The following is a 20,463-nucleotide window of genomic DNA, read 5'->3' on the forward strand; positions in this document are numbered from 1 at the left end:
AAAATCTGGTTATAGTTACACCACCAGAATGATGCTTATATAGACATGGGGTTTTAACCAAAACACTTTTTATGTAATCTAGTTGGGCCTAAATAAAAATGGTATTGATCTTACATCCAATATGGTTGCTGTGATGGCCATCTTGAAAATCTTATTATCACTACACCTGGGGTTTTCACCAGTAGTCTTTATATGATGCCTTGTTGGGCCAAAATGAAAATGGTGCTAATCTTAGATACAATATGGCAAATTTGGTGGTCATCTTAAAAATCTTATTATTGCTCAAGAATATTTGAGATAGTTCCAACTCCCAGCATTCTAAAATTGTATCTTATCAGCAAGACACGTTTCCATTTTATGGAACCTTTTTATTGCGTTGCTACTTATATTCATCATGAAAATCCTTATGGCATTTCTTTGTCAGATAACAAATAAAAACTTGTCATGAAAAATGTGTAAAACACCCAATGTTTGGGCAGTTTATTGTCTCTTTGAATACATGTTAAATCTTTTTGAAAAGCAATAGGTAATGGATAGCTTTTGGGATTTTCTGAACAAAATTATCGCTAGTAAATATGTCTTGTGGTTGTCTTTCTAACTGCTTTATTTGATCCTGTTCTCTGACCCTGTTCATGCCATCAGAATTGCTGTTATTAATGTTTACTGTATTTACCCACTGTATAATATATACCTATTTGTGATGAACACAGAATTAACTCCACAGTCACATAATACACTGGCAGATTTATGGCTACTATAAATCGTAAGCATAGACCCTTATCTGCCATTTATGCCATAACCTCAGGATTTATGGCCTAAATCAAGGGTCACCTGAATGTGAAAAATACTTTTGAGTTAATATAGCCTTGTATTGTTGAGTACAACCTAAACAACAGCAACATGGCAGGTGAAAAAAATGTGCTTGTGAATTGTTTGAATTTATCAGAGACAAGAAACTTGACCATTTCCAAGTATGTGAAAATGACATTGTCAATGAAAAAAATGGAGATAATATCTCCAACTGATTTTATGACAAATAAACCATCATTATTTAAATTTTAATCGGTTCCCAAAACTCTATGCTGTTAGCTGCAGTCTGGTGCATGTGGCATTTGTGAGCAAATACTGTCATTCTTTATACTTGCTCAGAACTTTGGCTTCTTCTCGTCTTCATGCATACGCCAATGTTTCGAAACTTATTTCAGATTTCTAAAATGTAAGCAGCATTCTGGTCTTTTGTAAAATTAAAACTTTGAATCAGCTTCATTTTATTCTCATCCTCACCAAATAACCTTGACATGCAAAAATATACCAAGCCAAACCGAATGGATTTAACTTTCAGTTGTTGCAATTTAAAATGACTTTTACATTTTTTCTGATTATAAGAATGAGAAACAATTCATACCCCCTCAATCAGAACACCCCAAACCTGCTCAAATGGTAATAAAGGGTAAAGTAAATATTCCCTTCAAATGTTTATGTTACCATTCCTTTGATGATCCCTTGTAATTCTAGTTCCAGATGCCACACAGACATGTCAGTCACCTTCAGCAGAATAACCTGTCCAACCAAGATAACAACAAATGCACACTTAATAAGATGTTAATTATATGATATTTTATATATAACAATACCATAAATGTAACAGTGGTGTAAATTGTGACACACAAGGTACCAATAGTAAAAGTCACACTTCCGCACATTAAAGATAACATATCATCCTTCATGATATCAGTAATATCATCCTTGGTGATATTTGTGATATCATCCTTGGTGATATCAGTATGTGAGGAAATATTAAATACATATCTCAAATTGAATTAGAGACAGAATTTATAACACGGTCAGCTTTCAGATGGTATAGAAGCTCAGCTTGATACAAAATGGATGTATTCTTTACTCCAAGGTACTGATTCTGGTGGCATGGTCAAAGATGTTGAAAGCAAGTTAGGAACACATAATCATAATTTTGCTGCTATCATGTATTTTTACCCCTTGCTAGTCAACAAATAACCCTAAAACCATTTGTATTTCTACCCCCTTGCTGTCCTTCTGTACACAAAACTTTTACCCTAATATCAGAGTGATCCAACTACAGGCCACATACCAAATGTGGCCCATGGGTCATTCTTTTCTGGCCTGGACTCATACAAAATATCAGTGCTATAATTATAGTGTAATTACTATTATATATATGTAATAAACTGACAATTTTTCAAAGGCAAAAACAAAACCTTTACATTTATTATGTTTCAACTAAATCCATATCCACAACAAGTTGAAATAAACTAGTTGAAACATAATAAATTTAAAGGCTTAATTCCTGTAGAATATAATATAATAAAATAAAATATATATAAAAACAGTTATGTAAAGTTTTGTAAACACAACGGTTTTCTGTTTTATTTGTTTGTCTTGTCTATGTTTTGTATTTGCCTTTGAAAAAGACTCTTTAAGAGTTGAAAGCACTCAGGCTAGTTAGATAGTTAGATACTAGTTTTGCACTGTTCGTTGTCAGTTTATTGCATTTATCTCAATCAATCCCTGACACACATGATCCATTGCTGGATCCAGTGTACTTGAAAGGACTGTTATTTGCCACATGATTTGTATTATTTATTTATATATATATATATATATATATATATATATATATATATATATATATATATATATATATATATATATATATATATATATATATATATATATATATATATATATATATATATATATATATATATATATATATAATGTGTGGCCTACAAACTTTACATTATTGGTTCATGTAGCCTCCAGTGTTGAAGTTGTTTAACCACCCTGCCTTAGAGATGACTGCATAGTGAAACAGGGAACTACATGTGCCACTGCCACTAACAACCCAGACTGCATAACATGCTATATGGATCCTAACCCATACGTATATACATGTAATATATTTTGCATTTAGTTGTAATGCTTTCTTTATGAATATAACATTTTTCTTCTTGAGTGAGTTTACAAGTTTAGATTTTCGTGTACACTTTAACAATACCTAAAATTCTGTTAGATTGATAATTTGTGCCAACACATATCAGTACAGGACATGTGCATGACTGTTCAGCTGTCAATAGATTTGTAGTCAGCATGCTGTCAATAGGTTTGTAGTCAGCAAGCTGTCAATAGGTTTGTAGTTAGCAAGCTGTCAATAGGTTTGTAGTCAGCAAGATATCAATAGGTTTGAAGTCAGCAATGATAAAGCAATAAGGCAAATGAAACTGTTGTTAGATTACAGCATCTTTAGTTAATGTTTAAATGTCTTCAATTTTAAGATGTTGGATGAATATTATAACTATGCATTCAATACAATGTAACCAGATATGATTATTTTAACAAATTTTTTAAATATATATTTAAACACCAGGTTTGAAGTTTTTAAAAATTTACATTTAAAAGCAAAGTTGGAAGTTTAATTTTAACATTTAAATTTAGAAACCAGATTTGAGCTTTGATAGAGTATAATCTTTCCAGCTTTTAATGCTGTAAAATATTTATAATATTTGATACTTTTTTCAGTTTGTTCCGTAACAGTTCGATGGATTACCCTCTTATTGTCTTTTATGCCTTAGTAGGCAATGATGTCTGTAATGGGTAAGTTTGTTTTAAGCTTCATTTTGATTGGCTGTTCACAACACAGCTTCAGGAAGTCAGTGCAGTATGTCTAATATCAGCATATTTGTTTTTATGTTAATTTCATATTGTTTTTATATTAATTTCATATTGTTTTTATATTACCTTCATATTGTTTTTATATTAATTTCATATGGTTTTTATATTCATTTCATATTGTTTTTATATTCATTTCATATTATTTTATATTCATTTTGTATTGTTTTTATATTCATTTCGTATTGTTTTTTGTTTGCATGGCAATATCATTATAGCTATATCTTAGAGAGGTTATCCTATTTCTGAGGAAATTTGGATTGTGACTTTAGATTTACAGACCATTTTTTGACACTAATGATTTATATTCAAATTACTTGAAATAATTTTGTATTGATTAAATTACTAGTCCATTTGATTATCTTGCAAAAATTATTGGGATTCAGTTGGTTTCATTTACTTTGTTACTAACTGACTTGGCCGTTGTGAAAATGAAATTTCTGTATTCTTGCCTATTGTGCCAGCTCTTTCATTAATGTATAGAATATCTTAAGTACGTGATTGTTTTATATGAAATTTATGACACAAGTTAGATAATATCATAGGCAGAGGACCCATTCTCATGACATTCCAGTTGTCATGGTAGGTCTCATATGTTGCAGATGTCTAATGAACACATACAGATTTTAATTATTGAAAGTACCTCACAAAATAATCTTTTAAAGGATGCATAATAAGCACAAATTCTCCTCCATGCACCAGATGTCAGCCCTATGAGATCAACAGTTGGTATGCAATGAAAACTGATCCTCAACCAGTATATGTTGCCACCCTGCTGGTATTATTACCATCATGTTTCATTCAGCAAGTTTCATACATCTTATATTAAATGTTTGAGATTGAAGTTATTACATGTTTGAGATTAAAGTTATCATATAGTCAGGGCCTTGGCATTGCTCATTGACCTTGCTCTGTGGCATTGCTAAGTGTCATGGCACAATGTGACATTCATCTTTTATGTCATGAAGCTAAAATAATGGAAATGTTATGTGATTATAAGTAATTTACCTCAATGGAATTTCATCTGTATGTTCGTGTCAGTTTATCCATCACTCAGTTCAGCTGAAAGAAGTTCTACATTTGTGAACTCTTGCAGTTGAAATTCCAAATATATTAGGATTTTTCTTATATTGTTGTTGATCACCTTGAATTTATCCCTAATTAACTGTATTAGGTTAAGTGATTGCACTGATTTAAACATGACTGTATCTGAATTTCACCAACAGAACTTAAGTATAGACTCAAATTTATGTTTAGAATCCAGCCATATGATTGGCTGAAATTAATATCTGACTTAAAACTAAGTAAATGTCTTAAGCCTAGATTTCATTTAAGACCTATGATAAAATGAGGTCAGGTTACAATATCAGCAACTAGTTCTATCTATATGTGACATTATAGTGTCAGCTGTGTGCTCTAGTTACTCTCATTCATATCAGAGACCTTTTCCAAATTGATTCAGAAAACTTTCTTTTAATATTTCTTGTATCTATCTGGACTTCTAATCAGGAAGATAAATACATAATCATTTTGTCAAAGTGTAATGATGCAAGGCACTTTTAAGATTAAATAGCAAAACTTCTTAAGACTTTTCTTGGGAGACCATTTTATTGTAAGAGACTGAGCTGTACATTTTCTTATTTCTTTACATGTCTGCAGATTAGCACTGCCAGTCAAACCGAATTTGCAACAGTAAATTCAACATTAATATCCACAAATCCTCAAACACAAAACTGAAATCCACTCTCAACAACACTAATTGGAACTTTTCTTGAAAAGTACCCAAGCATGGCATAATGCATGGCACTATATAATGGGAAGTCATAAAAATAGCATCAAAATTTCCTTCAGAATTTATTGTGGATTTCTATGCTGCTGATGTTTGCATTCTGCCATTCAGACAGCTTATTAGATTCACAGATGTCATTTTTTTTATGCCCACCTTAAGGCAGAGCATATTATGAGATGGTAGTCCATTCTTCGATCCTCCGTTGGTCTGTCTGTTACCAATTTTATTTCTGTACCATATCTCAAGTTCTCCATCACCTACAGTTACCAAAAGTTTGGGACTGCTTGCACTTCATGTAGGGAAGAACTAGTATCAACTTCAGGGTCAAAAAGCTCAGTGGTCAGGGTCACTTTGACTGAAAGAAGAAAAATGGTCTCTGGAAAATAACTTGACCTCTCAATCATCTGCAGTTACAAAACTTTACTGGTTGTTGGGGTTTAAAGGGCAAGGTCACTATCACTGAAAAAAGATAAATTGTTTCTGCACAATAACTTGAGTTCTCCATCATTTAGTTTTACCAAACTTTGTGGATCAGTTGCATATGTGATTAGGAAGAATTTTATTGACTTTTTGGGTCAAAAGTCAATGGTAGAGGTCAGTGTATCTGAAAGAATAAAAATGGTTTCTGCACAATAGCATTAGTTCTGAGTTATGTACCTCAACAAAACTTTGTAAATGAATGTGCTTGAGGTAGACTGCTCAGATGGCCTAAGTGGTTAGAGCATCATCCTCAGACATGGGTTTAAACCCCGGCTGAGTCATACCAAAGACTTTTAAAAAATGGTGCTAGCTGCTGCCTCGCTTAATGCTCAGCATTAAGAGGTTAGTGCTTGGACTGGTTGGCCTGGTGTCAGGATAATGTGATTGGATGGGACATGATGCCACATGTCTGCAGCATGGTGCATCAGTGCTAAGACATCACTTTAAACTGCAACACTGCAGACATTGTAGTGATATGACTGAAAAATTTTTCAAGCTTTGTTACAAATCCAAATCACACACACACATGCACGTGAAGTAAGGAAGAAGCATGCAGATTTTATGTCCAAATGGTTGAAGGGTAAGATCACTGTGAATGAAAAAAGAGAAATGGTTTCTGCACAAAACATTACTCCTTTGTCACAGACCAGGACCAAACTTTATAGATGGCTTCACTGAAGAGTAAGAAAGAAACATCAAGGCCACTGTTAATGAAAGATGAAAAATAGTTTTAGTACCAAAATATTCAGGTGTCTGCATTAAACAGGTAGTGGGCATATAATGTTCTGTTAACAATACTCTTGTTAAATGTTGCAACTGAAATAACCTAACTCATAAAATGGTAATTATTTGTTTGTTTATAAAGGTATATTTATGTGAGTTTGGTTAAACCTGTCTTTTTTGACAATGCTCCAAAAAATTCCTTACTTACTGCTTTTTCGTATCCTATAAAATATTAATTTACTTTAATCTAGCAGTGTTTTAATTGCTTTACCATCTATACTCACTTATTAAGTCAAGTCAAACTGCATCAACAAAGATCCTGATCTGCTATATAGCATAATGCATCTGCAGATCAGAGTCTATGTTGTTTTGTTCTACTGATTACTCCTAACAAACTGCACAGACCCAGATCTTCTGGCACAATATAGGATGGCAGATATGGGTCTGTGCAGTTTGCAGTTGAATTTGACTTATAAGCAAGTACAGACAGTAATCATTTTTAGGTCATTTGGTTTTTCAGTTGATTGCATTATAACAGTCAGCTTTTGCAATATTTCAGTCACCCAGATACATTTGCTGATATGACAACTCCAAAAGAGATGCGGAAAAATGTTCTGGCAACCCTGGACTTTCTGGTATAAAAATATTTGTATCAGTTGTTTTTTCAATTTAACCAAAGGCCACATCAGCTATGTCACCTGTTGTTTGTCCTTTAGCATTTGAAATGCTACTTTCACTTAACCACTTGTCCAGTTTTCATCCAATTTTTTCAGAATTTTCCTGTAGGAATATGTTCAACAAATTTAGTGTTGTTTCCAGTGCATCTTCTCTAGCAAGAATCTGGCTTTTACAGCAACCAGGTCCTGCTTCTATAAAGCTCTCAGCCATTAGAACCAATGAAACTCAAATTTTGCATGCTAATTATTTCTAAATTATGATAGAATAATTGCATTAAACGAACCTTTTTGAAGAAGCTGATTAATTTTGGGTTTGTCATCAAGATACTTTGATCCTTCACCATTAAGATACTTTGATCCTTTGCCATCAAGATACTTTGATCCTTTGCCATCAAGAAACTTTGATCCTTTGCCATAAAGATACTTTGATCCTTCACCTTTAAGATACTTTGATCCTTTGCCATCAAGATACTTTGATCCTTTGCCATCAAGAAACTTTGATCTTTTGCCATCAAGATACTTTGATCCTTCACCATTAAGGTACTTTTTTCCTTTGCCAATAGGATACTTTGAACTTTGCCATTAAAAAACTTTGATCCTTCACCATTAAGATACTTTGATCCTTTGCCATCAAGATACTTCAACCCTTTGCCATCAAGATGCTTTGATCCTTTGCCATTAAGATACTTTGATTCTTCACCATTTAGATATTTTTATCCTTTTTTATCCTTTGCCATTAGGATACTTTGACCTTTGCCATTAAGATACTTTGATCTTTCACCATTAAGATACTTTGATCCTTAGCAATCAAGATACTTTGATCATTCACCATTAAGATATTTTGATCTTTTGCCATCAAGATACTTTGATCCTTCACCATAAAGATACTTTCATTATTTGCCATTAAAATTATTTGATCCATTGCCATTAAGATATTTTCATCCTTCACCATTAAGATACTTTGATCCTTCACCATTAAGGTACTTTGATCCTTTGCCATTAAGATACTTTGATCCCTCACCATTAAAGTACTTTGATCCTTTGCCATTAAGATACTTTGATCTTTTGCCATTAAGATGCTTTTGATCCTTTGCTAATAAGAAACTTTGATCCTTCATCATTAAGATACTTTGTTCCTTTGCCATCAAGACACTTTGATCCTTCACCATTATGGTACTTTGATCCTTTGCCTATAAGATACTTTGATCTTTTGCCTTCAAGGTACTTTGATCCTTTACCATTAAAATACTTTGATCCTTCACCATTAAGGTACTTTGATCCTTTGCCATTAAGATACTTTGATCCTTTGCCATTAAGGTGCTTTGATCCCTCGCTATAACAAATGAATTTGGGTCTATTCCAATCTTTCATTATAGCAAGGTGTTTGTTACTACAGTGTATTATATTGTGTTTGCTTTCCACAGACCAAGTCTGTGTTTATTACACTGATAAATTTGTAATGTGGGAGTTAATTATAGGCATTAGCAGAATATAGGTTACACCCCTTGAATTTGAACTTGGCTATCCACTAATTGTGCATGCCCTGCTTGGTGCCTCAACTTGCAGAGACTATATATGTGCCTGCAATATATCTGTGACACTGTTATAGTAAAACATGAGATACTATTTCTCCATAAGATGTGAATGGAAAGGGTGGTTTTAGATTGATTTCCTTTCATAGGTTTACTAAAGATAGATTTAATGATTTCCTTTGATATCAAGATAACTTTATAGAATTGTTGGTCAGCACGCTTTTTATGATAATTAACCTTCCTACAAAGATCAAAGTTGTGCATGCGAAGTTATGATACTGATATCATGTATACACTGCTCAGATACTGTGACAGATAACTTCTCATAATCAAAAGTTGCCAAAAAGACTGAAAACAGAGAAAGCACTTCAAATTAAATTTGATTTCAGTAGATTTTGCAGGTGTATTTGCAGGTGTTCACTTGTCACTAAGGAATAATCTCATTAAAATAGTTTAAAAAATTGTAGAACTACCAAACCAAAAAGAGTAGAAAAAAGACTTTATTAAAAAAATATCATAGTTAGGCATATGAGTTAAGTAAAATCAAAGTTCTATTATTTAAAAATGTTGTATTATAAATAACAGGTAGAAGTGAGAAAATGCAAATGCCAAGGGACAAGAAACAAGAGAGAGAGAGAGAGAGAGGGCATGGATTATCGAAAGATTATAAGTCCAAGGAGTATCTAATGAAAAATAATCAATGATTTTAATGAAAATATGAAAATACTTTTGATATGTTTCACTTAATGTTTAAAAGAATCACAAATAGTTGGAATGTGTAACTATCCAGGGCACTAATCAGTTTCTAATTCATTCTCAATTTTGATAACTTAAATTTTGCACTAGGATTTTATTCTTGTTTGTCATTAAATGTTGATATTTCAAAGTATTCAGTCATATATAATAATATAGTTAAACCCAAATTCAGTCTAGCATCCCTGAAGAATTCACACTCCAAGATGAATACATCGCCCAAAATATTCTTTTGAAATTTTATACATTTTCTTTCTTCATATGGATTTTTACTCCATTGAAAAGTTTCAACAGGTAATTTATAGTTTCACTTATTAAAAATTCTTAACATTCAAAACACGTAAGTACATTTTTTCATGTATTCCAAGCTTTATCCCTAAATTTCAGATGGGTATAAAGTTACAGAGTGGACAGGAATGTATGGCAGAAAACTTATTATACTGATTCATAACCCATGATTCCACTTTTCCACCATCTTGTGTATCTAATATCAGAATATAAGGCAATAAAAAAATTCAAGTGAATGTAAACTACCGTGTAGCTGTTAAAAATCTGTTTTACTTCATACACTAATGAATCTCCAGTAAAGCTAAATTATAATTATAAAATCAGCCGTAAATTACAGCACCTGTTGGACTAGCATGTATTCTTTCAGGATGGTCGTCTACCTGCTAACAGTCATGTTATGCTGGTGGGGCTTGCAGATGGACGTCTGCTCTATGAGGGACTCAGTAACAGGACTCATCCAGTTGGCTCCCTCCGCAATGATGTCACATACGCAGAATTTTATGATTACTTCAATTGCTTAGAGGTGTGTGTGTATATATTTATATATAAAATTTAATAAGATCAATATAATCAAACAATGTCACACTAACGCAAACAAGTAAACAAGGTGAACAGGAATCCACTCACATGGAAAGTGAAATTAAAATGCAACATCAGCCTATTAATATCTCAAAATCAAATATTTTACATCTGTAAAAGATACCCAATATAAAGGTCTTGAGAGAGAGCTAGTGATATAATGCAGTAATTGTTGCTGGAAATGATGATGTAATTATTGTAATTCTTTGTGTGTGTATGTGTGTGTATATGTGTGTGTGTGTGTATATTTATATATATATATAGAGAGAGAGAGAGAGAGAGAGAGAGATAACAAAGACCAAAAAATCATGTTGATATGACCAAATTTCATTATAAATATTATTTTCAACATTATTATATGCTCATTTTTTTCTCCATTAACTTTGCATTGTCAGAATCTTTCAGTATTTTACAATACTAAACTCGTGTGCAACTTCATATTGCATTCATAAAGGAACTACTTTCTATTATAAACAAACAATAGACACAGATGGCCAGCACTTTTTGTAAACAAATCATGTACACTCACATAGTAGGCAATGTACATTTTGGTACATTAAATTCCATAGCATCTTTTTGATAATTGCAATTGAAAGACTTTATATTTTTCCCACATTATGATTTCAAATATTCAATGACAGACCAGAAACACACTTCCAGATGTCAACACGCTTCTCCCTCGCTACTTCAATCTGATGTATTTCATGTAGAATTTGCACAGATGAATCCAGTCCATAATCACATAAGTTCGCAGAATCAACAAAAATACCAAAATCTATTCATTCCAGATCAAATAGAAAACTTGTTGCAGTGCGCATTCATTCACAATGTGAATCTAAATTTCAATTTTAAGTAGACAAAAATGCCATTTTCTTTCAAAAGTTATGCCTAGCGTGCAACTAAGTTCAAATTTATCTGGGTGGAGTTATGTGTGCATTAATAATGTTGTGTAATGATGAATCTGTGCTTGTGTATTTAGATTGGAATATGGCATATTCAGTTACTTTGTTTCTTGTAGTGTATTTTGTTTATATAATTAAACCCTAGGTAGAATAAGAAAAATGAGCATATAATAAAAAAGTTACTGCATTTGTATGGGAAAATATGAACTTGTTTTGTCAGATGGATAACTTGTTTTGTCAGATATACTGCACTTCCAAGGTCATGCAGTATTCCACCCAAAACACTTGTTCATATTTTCCCATACAAATGTAGTAACCTATAATTACAGTGTGTTTCATAGTAACTTACATTTAATTGCATTTGCATTCATTATAAACAGATTCTGCTGTGTGTTTAGATATATATAAGGGGGTGGGGCAGAATGTCATTCAGGCATTATGATGTCATCATATAGGAAACAGATGTCATATTAGGATGTATCTAATGTCAAATTGTTGTTTTCTTATGTGGTTAAACCACTGTATCTCAGTTATTACCCATTATAATTGTGTGAAATTGCATTGTACTCGGGAATGATAGACTTTTTATCCAAAATACATAAAATCTTATTGTCAGTTTTATGTCTAGAGTTTACATGCATTTTACTGTCCAGTAAGATACAATCAGGATATTTACCAAACTTGATCAGGCGTTTTCACTTCAAGTCAGGAGGACTTTTATCAACCCAATTTTTAGGACAAAAATAGTATTGATATGATGAAATGAATTTCATCATATTTATATTTAAATATGATGTGATAGCATGTAAACAAAGCCAGTATATAAAGACTAATGTTAACACCTGTCACAGAGTTGATGTATCATATTTGTGATATACATAGATTGATGTCATTACCTGTCACAGTGTCGATGTATCATATTTGTGATATACACAGATTGATGTCATTACCTGTCACAGTGTCGATGTATCATATTTGTGATATACACAGATTGATGTCATTACCTGTCACAGTGTTGATGTATCATACTTGTGATATACACAGATTGATGTTAACACCTGTCACAGTGTCACTGTATCATATTTGTGATATACACAGATTGATGTTAACACCTGTCACTGTGTCGATGTATCATATTTGTGGTATACACAGATTGATGTTAACACCTGTCACAGTGTCGATGTATTATAGTTGTGATATACACAGGTTGATGTTAACACCTGTCACAGTGTCAATGTATCATATTTGTGATATACACAGATTGATGTTAACACCTGTCACAGTGTCGATTATCATATTTGTAATATACATAGATGTTAACACCTGTCACAGTGTTGATGTATCATACTTGTGATATACACAGATGTTAACATCTCTCACAGTGTCGATGTATCATATTTGTGATATACACAGATTCACGTCAACACTTTTGGTATACACAGACTGATTTCAGCAACTGACACAGTGTTGATGTATAATATTTGTGATTCTGACATACACAGATTGATGTAATCACCCATCACAATGCTGATGTATCATACTTGTGATATACATCACCTGTCACAGTGTCAGTGTATTATATTTGTGACATACACAGATTGATGTCAACACCCATCAGTGTTGATGATTCAAACTTATGATATACACATATGTTAACACCTGTCACGGTGTTGATGTAATCATATTTGTGATTTACACAGATTGATGTCAACACCTGTCAGAGTGTCAATGTATCATATTTGTGTCATACTCTGATGTAATATTTACTTACTTTGAATCAGATACAGTGTTGATGTATCATATTTGCGATACACACAGATTGATGTCAACACCTGTTACATTGTTGATGCATCAGTTTTGTGATATACACAGATTGATATCAACACCTCTCACAGTGTTGATGCATCAAATATGTGATATACACAGTTGATGTCAACACCCATCACAGTGTTGATGTATCATACTTGTGATATACACAGACTGATGTCAATACCTGTCATATTTTCAATGTATCATATTTGTGACATACACAGTTTGATGTCAACAACTGTCACAGTGTTGATGTATTATATTTGTGACATACACAGACTGATGTAATATTTACTTACTTTGAATCAGATTCAGTTTTCTTTTGAAGTTTTGCACGTGAACATTTAGTAATTTACATTGTTTTCTTATTTATTACATACAAATTTAATATCACAGGGTTAATCTGGTGTCAGCATAGATTTTCAATCAGTATCTCTTTATGGCAGTCAGACTCATACCGTCTAGATATATTTACAATGTCTGTCAATATTCTTAGAGGCATGGAATCAAAAACTTTTATATATTTTCAATCCACGCAATATTGCCAAAAATCTTTGGAAAGTGTAAAAGAGTGGATATGTAATAAATACATAAAAACATTTATATTTTGCTCAAAGTCAGGGGAAAGAACTTGCATTATCTGGCATATAAATACATCAGAGCATTGATGTATGGGTACATCGTATACTTGTTCTTTCTGCCACCTTGAAACAAAACACATATATTTGATACATTTATTATACAGATTTCACCATGCACTGGCTGGATGAATACCAATAGCACAGTGAGAGAAATGACAACTCTGGTACTACCTTTTATCTACATACATTTATTATGAAGATAAGTAATATAAATGACATTGTTTGATATAAAATAGCAATTCATTGAAATCTGCATTATAGAGTAAGTTTGTTTCACTATGTTGGCAAAGGATAATATTACCCAACCAGAAAAATTACAATTCACACATACTGTATACAAAAAAAGAGGATCTGAATATAAACTGAGATCAAAGTTTACAAAATCAATTCAGAAGTTTACAACTACAGTCAGATCTGTCTGAAAGGTCACCTATATTAAGCAACAACCTTCCTTTAACAGCAAACTGTTCAAGTTTCATTGACAAAAATTACAGTTAGAATTTATCTCCATTTGGCAGTCACCTGTCTTGAAAGTCCACTATTCTTAATTCCTAGAGGTGGCCATTTAAGACAGATTTTACTGTACTCATTAGTTTGTGCTCAGACTCAAAATAACTTTTGAGTTATTGCAGTGAAATTGCAGTCAAAGAAAAATTTCCTGTCTGTTTCTGCTTTATTTCAAAGAAATGAACTCTAACACGGAGTTACATATTTTGGAATCTGAGTCTATCTTCATGAACAAAATATTTTTATAATCACCATGCATGATCTCTATTTTAAATTATTAAATGTTCCTGAATCTTGACACTGGAACCCTGTTTGAAGAGTAATTAATAATCTTGTGCCATAAAGAAGACACCTTGGTGGCATGTATATAAATGTGTAGAAATACAACAGGAATAGAATGTTGCATGGTTTATGGCTGTCACCCAATGACAGTTTATCACCCCAACCCATTTCTAAAATATAATCTTGAACAGTTCTAAAACATAGAATGGTCTACAGACTATATACTAAACTCATCAGCATATTTATTGCTATATCTCTTTGTAGGAAGTGGACCATTGACAAATGTCTATTACAATTACAGTCTTGTAAAGGAGACTTCAGTTGCTCCATTATTACAGGTTTCTGATGTTAAATGTAACTGACCTTGATATTTAAAAGTTAAGCTCTTCTTTGCATATGTGACCTTCATAATTTCTTTGGTATGAATTTTTAACAAAATAGGTTCTACAATTTCAGAGAGCTGAGGAGCTAAGTGCTGTATTGAAAGATGTGGCAGACAAAAACAAAAATACATATAAGAACTTTGAACTATACTATTCAGATAACCCAGTTTATCAAGGTACAAACATTTCTTATTAAAAACCTTTTCTATGCTTTTTTTCCAATCAAAATACACATAATAAGAATGAGAAAAATTTGTGAGATTTTTGAGACTCCTAATGTCGGTGGTTCTTTCCGGGGTTTTCCCGGGTTCTTCCTCCACCAATAATACTGGCCACCATGTATAGCCTATCATGTGCTGAAAAATGGCATTAAACCCTACAACAACAACAACAACCAAATCCACATTAAATGAGGAGCAGCAGTATTAGCGAAGGGTTACTGTAAAATAATTTCTGTGGTATTAGCGAGGGGTTACTGTAAAATAATATCTGTGGTATTAGCGATGGGTTCCTATAAAATAATATCTGTGGTATTAGCGAGGGGTTACTATAAAATAATATCTGTGGTAATAGCGAGGGGTTACTATAAAATAAAATCCGTGGTATTAGCGAAGGGTTACTGTAAAATAATATCTGTGGTATTAGTGGTCAGTTACTATAAAATAATATCTGTGGTATTAGCGAGGGGTTGCTATAAAATAATATCTGTGGTATTTGCGAGGGGTTACTATAAAATAATATCTGTGGTGTTAGCTAGGGGTTACTGTAAAATAATATCTGTGGTATTAGTGAGGGGTTACTGTAAAATAATATATGTGGTATTATCAAGGGGTTACTGTAAAGTCATATTTGTGATATTAACAAGGGGTTACTGTAAAATTGTATCTGCAGTATTTCCAATGGATTACTTTAAATTCATATCTACAGTATTTGTGATTGATTAATCATTACTGTAAAATCATATCTCTGGTATTAGCAAGGGGTTACTGTAAAACAATATATGTGGTATTAGCAAAGGGCTCTTATAAAATAATATCTGTGGTATAAGCAAGGGGTTACTGTAAAATCATACCTGTGGTATTAGTGAGGGGTTACTGTGAAATTATATCTACAGCATTTGTGAGGGATTACTGTAAAATCATATCTGTGTAGTGAGGGGTTGCTGTAATATCATATCTGCAGTATTAGCAAGGGGTTAGTATAAAATCATATTTTCGGCATTAGCAAGGGGTTACTGTAAAATTGTATCTGCAGTTTTTCCAATGGATTACTTTAAAATCATATCTTACAGTATTTATGATGGATTACTGTAAAATCATATATGTGGTATTAGCAAGGGGTTACTGTAAAATCATCTTTGGTATTAGTGAAGATTACTGTAAAGTCATATATGTGGTATTATCAAGGGGTTACTGTAAACTTTAAGTCATATTTGTGATATTAGCAAGGGGTTAGTATAAAATCATATTTTTGGTATTAGCTAGGGTTTACTGTAAAATTATATCTGTACTATTTCCAATGGATTACTTTAAATCGTATCTACAGTATGTGTGATGGATTACTGTAAAATAATATCTGTGGTATTAGCAAGGGGTTACTATAAAATAATATCTGTGGTATTAGCAAAGGGTTATTGTAAAATAATATCTGTGGTACTGTATAAGCAAAGGGTTACTGTAAAATCATATTTGTGGCATTAGTGAGGGGTTACTATAAAATCATATCTGTGGTATTAGTGAGGGTTACTGTAAAATTATATCCACAGCATTTGTGAGGGATTACTGTAAAATCATATCTGTGGTCTTAGTGAGGGGTTACTGTAATATCATATATGCAGTATTAGCTAGGGGTTAGGATAAAATCACATTTTCAGTATTAGCAAGGGGTTACTGTAAAATTGTATCTGCATTATTTCCAATGGATTACTTTAAAATCATATCTTCAGTATTTGTGATGGATTACTGTTAAATGATATCTATGGTATTAGCAAGGGATTACTGTAAAATCATCTTTGGTATTAGTGACAGATTACTGTAAAATCATATCTACAGTATTAGTGAGAAGCTACTGTAAAATTGTAGCTTTGGCATTAGCAAGGGATTACTTTAAAATCATATATGCAGCTAAAACCAAAAGCAAATAATATGGATATCAAACTACCAGGTGAGAAAGATGGATCAGGGGCTGTTGCTTAAAATGATCTCTGTTGAATAATGTTGTGATTACAAATTTATTGGAATAGTTCCTATTTTTGACAGCATTTGCATTTATGTTCATGGCTGGATAATCTTGGTGTTGAAATAAAGTGACTACATTCCATTTTAATGATTTTGTAATGTGTTTTCAACAAAACAAAAATGCATTATTTTTCACTACTTTGCCAAAATTATATGTTGCTAATACTCTGTAATTAAAGATTTTCTATAATTTCATTATGCTCAAAGATTGTGATTTACACTAAAATTTACACACTTTTGCCTTCTTCAGTACTAGATCAGTGGAAAAAGCAAGGTGGAGAACTATGGCAGCTCCTGGAACCAGTGGATGGTTTCCACACGAATCAGGTCAGTACACACTTTGACAGGATCAAGTACTTGCTTTATTACCTCTCATTATTGTCAAGTTGTTTATTTCTGTCATCTTTCATCTAATAAAAATATCAGAAATTGTTAGTCAAACTGGTAAATGACAGGTAAGGGGCCATCCATGTAATACGTATGCATTGAGTGCGCAGGGGGGTTAACCCAAATGCATACGCTTGCATATGGGGGGGTCTACTGATAATGTACTTATGCATAGAAAACAGAGGGTGTGTGTGTGTGTGTGAAGCCTCGATAACAATTTGTCTAATACTTAACCTGTTTGACGGGGTTCAGTCGGTATTTGAGTTTTAGCAGACACTAGACAAACTTTTTAAAGTTACATAGCCTATTTCTTTGATGCAACCAGACATTCAACGTTGGTCTACTATCTGTTTTATTTAAAATGTTCATATTATTAATCCTTGACATTTTTGTTTGGATTAAATATAGACTGTTCTATAGAATTTGGGGGGGGGGATCAAGTGTACATACACAGGTGGGGTGTGTGTGTGTGTAAAAAAGTATGCATGTGTATAGGAGGGGAGAAGGGTCAAGTTTTGCCAGATTTTTTTTTAAATCACCAGTACAAAATAAAGCAGAGATATTGTATCAGTATGGCATTGGTGTCTTCACAGCCTTTTGTTCTTCTTGGATTCCCATCAGCATTTTGGAGTGAGTTTCAAAATAATTAGCCATCAGGGAGGGGCTAAAAGAACTAGCTTTGTAACTAAATGTAGATTTGATGAACATTCTTAGTTAGGTTTTTGTATTTGGCTTTGTCTTTTACACACTGTAAACATAAGATCATACATGGAATCATGAAACTTGGGAAGGGGATGCTTCTTGATGAGAACAGCACCTTCTTAAAAAGTAAGTCACTATGACCAAGATTTCATGGTTTTGTTAAGTTTTGGCATTTAACCACGTTTTTGGCATGTTATATCCATACTATTCTACCTAGAATCATGAAACTTGGTCAGGGGATGCTGCTTGATAAGTATAACACCTTTGTTGCAAAATGAGTTCTCTGTGATCTATATTTGATGACAAAATGACTTATCAAATTCTGTGTTTTAAGGTCATTTATTTGGTGTTGTTTATTTTCAAATCATTTTCAAATCATAAAACTTGAAAATCAGATGTATTTCTGTTAGCACTACATCCCTTTTCAACCACAAGATGTCACTGTGACCTACATTTATGCTTTGCTAATATAAAGTATTTGTGCTGGCTCATGACCACATGGATTCTTCTGTGCTGTATTTTCCCTTTCTGATTGGTGCAGTTGGAAGTGGGAATAAATGTTTATTCAATGGTAAACTTTCTGTATTATTGTGATCTGTTACCCTTAACAGGTTAACTATGTATGTATTGTACTTGAGAATGAGTGTAGGAATTATTTGATTGGACTGCATGCTTTTCATGCATCAGCTGTTGCAGCTAATGAAGGTAATTACTGAAGCATGAACTATGCTTGTAATGCTGGCTTTTAATAACATCCAATGCTACTATTGTATTATTATTATCATGTTGCTATCTGTTTTCATGATGCTAGCCCCCAGTCCAAGTTGAATATTCCCTCCCCCAATTATAATTGCAGGTCTAAAACAAAAAACAACATTATTCTGGTCTGGTTCCTAATTTATTTCTGTCATTTGGAATATTGACCTTCTTTTTTAACTTTGTATAGTTCTTATGTTTTTCTTCATCTACATAGTTTTTTGGCATATCTACTGTCAATCATACACATTTTTGTGTTGTAATTGATATTTTCACCCAGTGTCCTTGCATAATTATTATGTGTCCTTTTTCATTAACTTTGAGGGATCTAGGTACTTCATTAGCAAAACAGTGCTTCATTTTTTAGCCCTATTTTTAGTAAATGGTGTTAGGATAAGTATTACCCATCCATTTTTTATTCCATTTGATAGTTTATTTTTGTACTTAATTTCAACATTTTATTGTGCTTCAAGGTGTTTGTAAATGTGGCAATAAAGATCTGCATAGAACACTGAAGTCCCCCCCCCACATTTGGCATGCATGCATGGAAGGTTTTTCATTTTGCCCCTTTGCTGTGAAGAGTGGGACTTAGCCAAAAGCCACTATACATACAGGGACAGGAGGAAGATCTTACTTCCTACTCTTCTTCACTGGAAGAACCCAACCATTTCCAGGAAGGGACGTAGGGCACTTATTACTGTAGGGAATTAGCCAACTGCTGTAAAATAGGGGGCCATGGCTAATTTCAGGGCACATAAATCATCTGCCTCTGTAGGGGTGGAATCACTCACACTTCCTGGGTGGGGGGGAGGAAGTTTTAAGCTACTATATAGGAGGAATCCACACTTCTTGATACAAGGAGGTCCTGCCTTCCAGGTACAAAGGAAACACAATCTTTTTCATGTTCATTTAAACATATTTACAGATTTACAGGGGACTGCATTCATCTGAATGAAAGTTCCCTGGTTTCCCTAAAGGAAGAGGCATTCTCCATTCTGAAGAAGGGTGTGGTAGAGAGGTTGACACACATCTAAATTTCAGAGGTTTATTCCCATATCTTCCTGGTTTCAGAAAATGAGGGAAAGTTTTGACTCATTATCAATCATTCACCATTAATAAAAAATCTTCAGGAAGAATAGTTCAGATCATCCAGCTGAGACAAGAATGGCATAAAATCAGACAACTGGGTGGTCTCCATAGAAATCCAGAAGGCCTACCTTCCAGTCTAAATCTTCCTACAGGATATTCAGTTTTTGGTAGAACCCTTCAGTCTGCTCTAAGAACCTGTACTAGGATGATGTGTGTAATAGCAGGTTGCATATGGTCATCCA

At 33.0% G+C, this 20,463-nt stretch overlaps 1 protein-coding gene across 1 annotated transcript in view; it reads left to right on the forward strand.

Annotated features, from left to right (window-relative positions):
- LOC149780331 (acyloxyacyl hydrolase-like) overlaps positions 1-20,463 on the forward strand; it is a 68,839-nt gene that overhangs the window by 42,764 nt on the left and 5,612 nt on the right. Inside the window, exons 13-18 of the mRNA XM_089937207.1 lie at positions 3,556-3,630; positions 7,257-7,332; positions 10,315-10,470; positions 13,983-14,042; positions 15,124-15,226; positions 17,538-17,614. Coding sequence (XP_089793333.1) covers positions 3,556-3,630; positions 7,257-7,332; positions 10,315-10,470; positions 13,983-14,042; positions 15,124-15,226; positions 17,538-17,614 — 547 coding nt within the window. The remainder of the gene's footprint in view (positions 1-3,555; positions 3,631-7,256; positions 7,333-10,314; positions 10,471-13,982; positions 14,043-15,123; positions 15,227-17,537; positions 17,615-20,463) is intronic.

This window comes from Sinohyriopsis cumingii, chromosome 16, assembly GCF_028554795.1.
Source record: "Sinohyriopsis cumingii isolate HCF-2022 chromosome 16, ASM2855479v2, whole genome shotgun sequence".
In the NCBI taxonomy this organism is placed as follows: Eukaryota; Metazoa; Mollusca; class Bivalvia; order Unionida; family Unionidae; genus Sinohyriopsis; species Sinohyriopsis cumingii.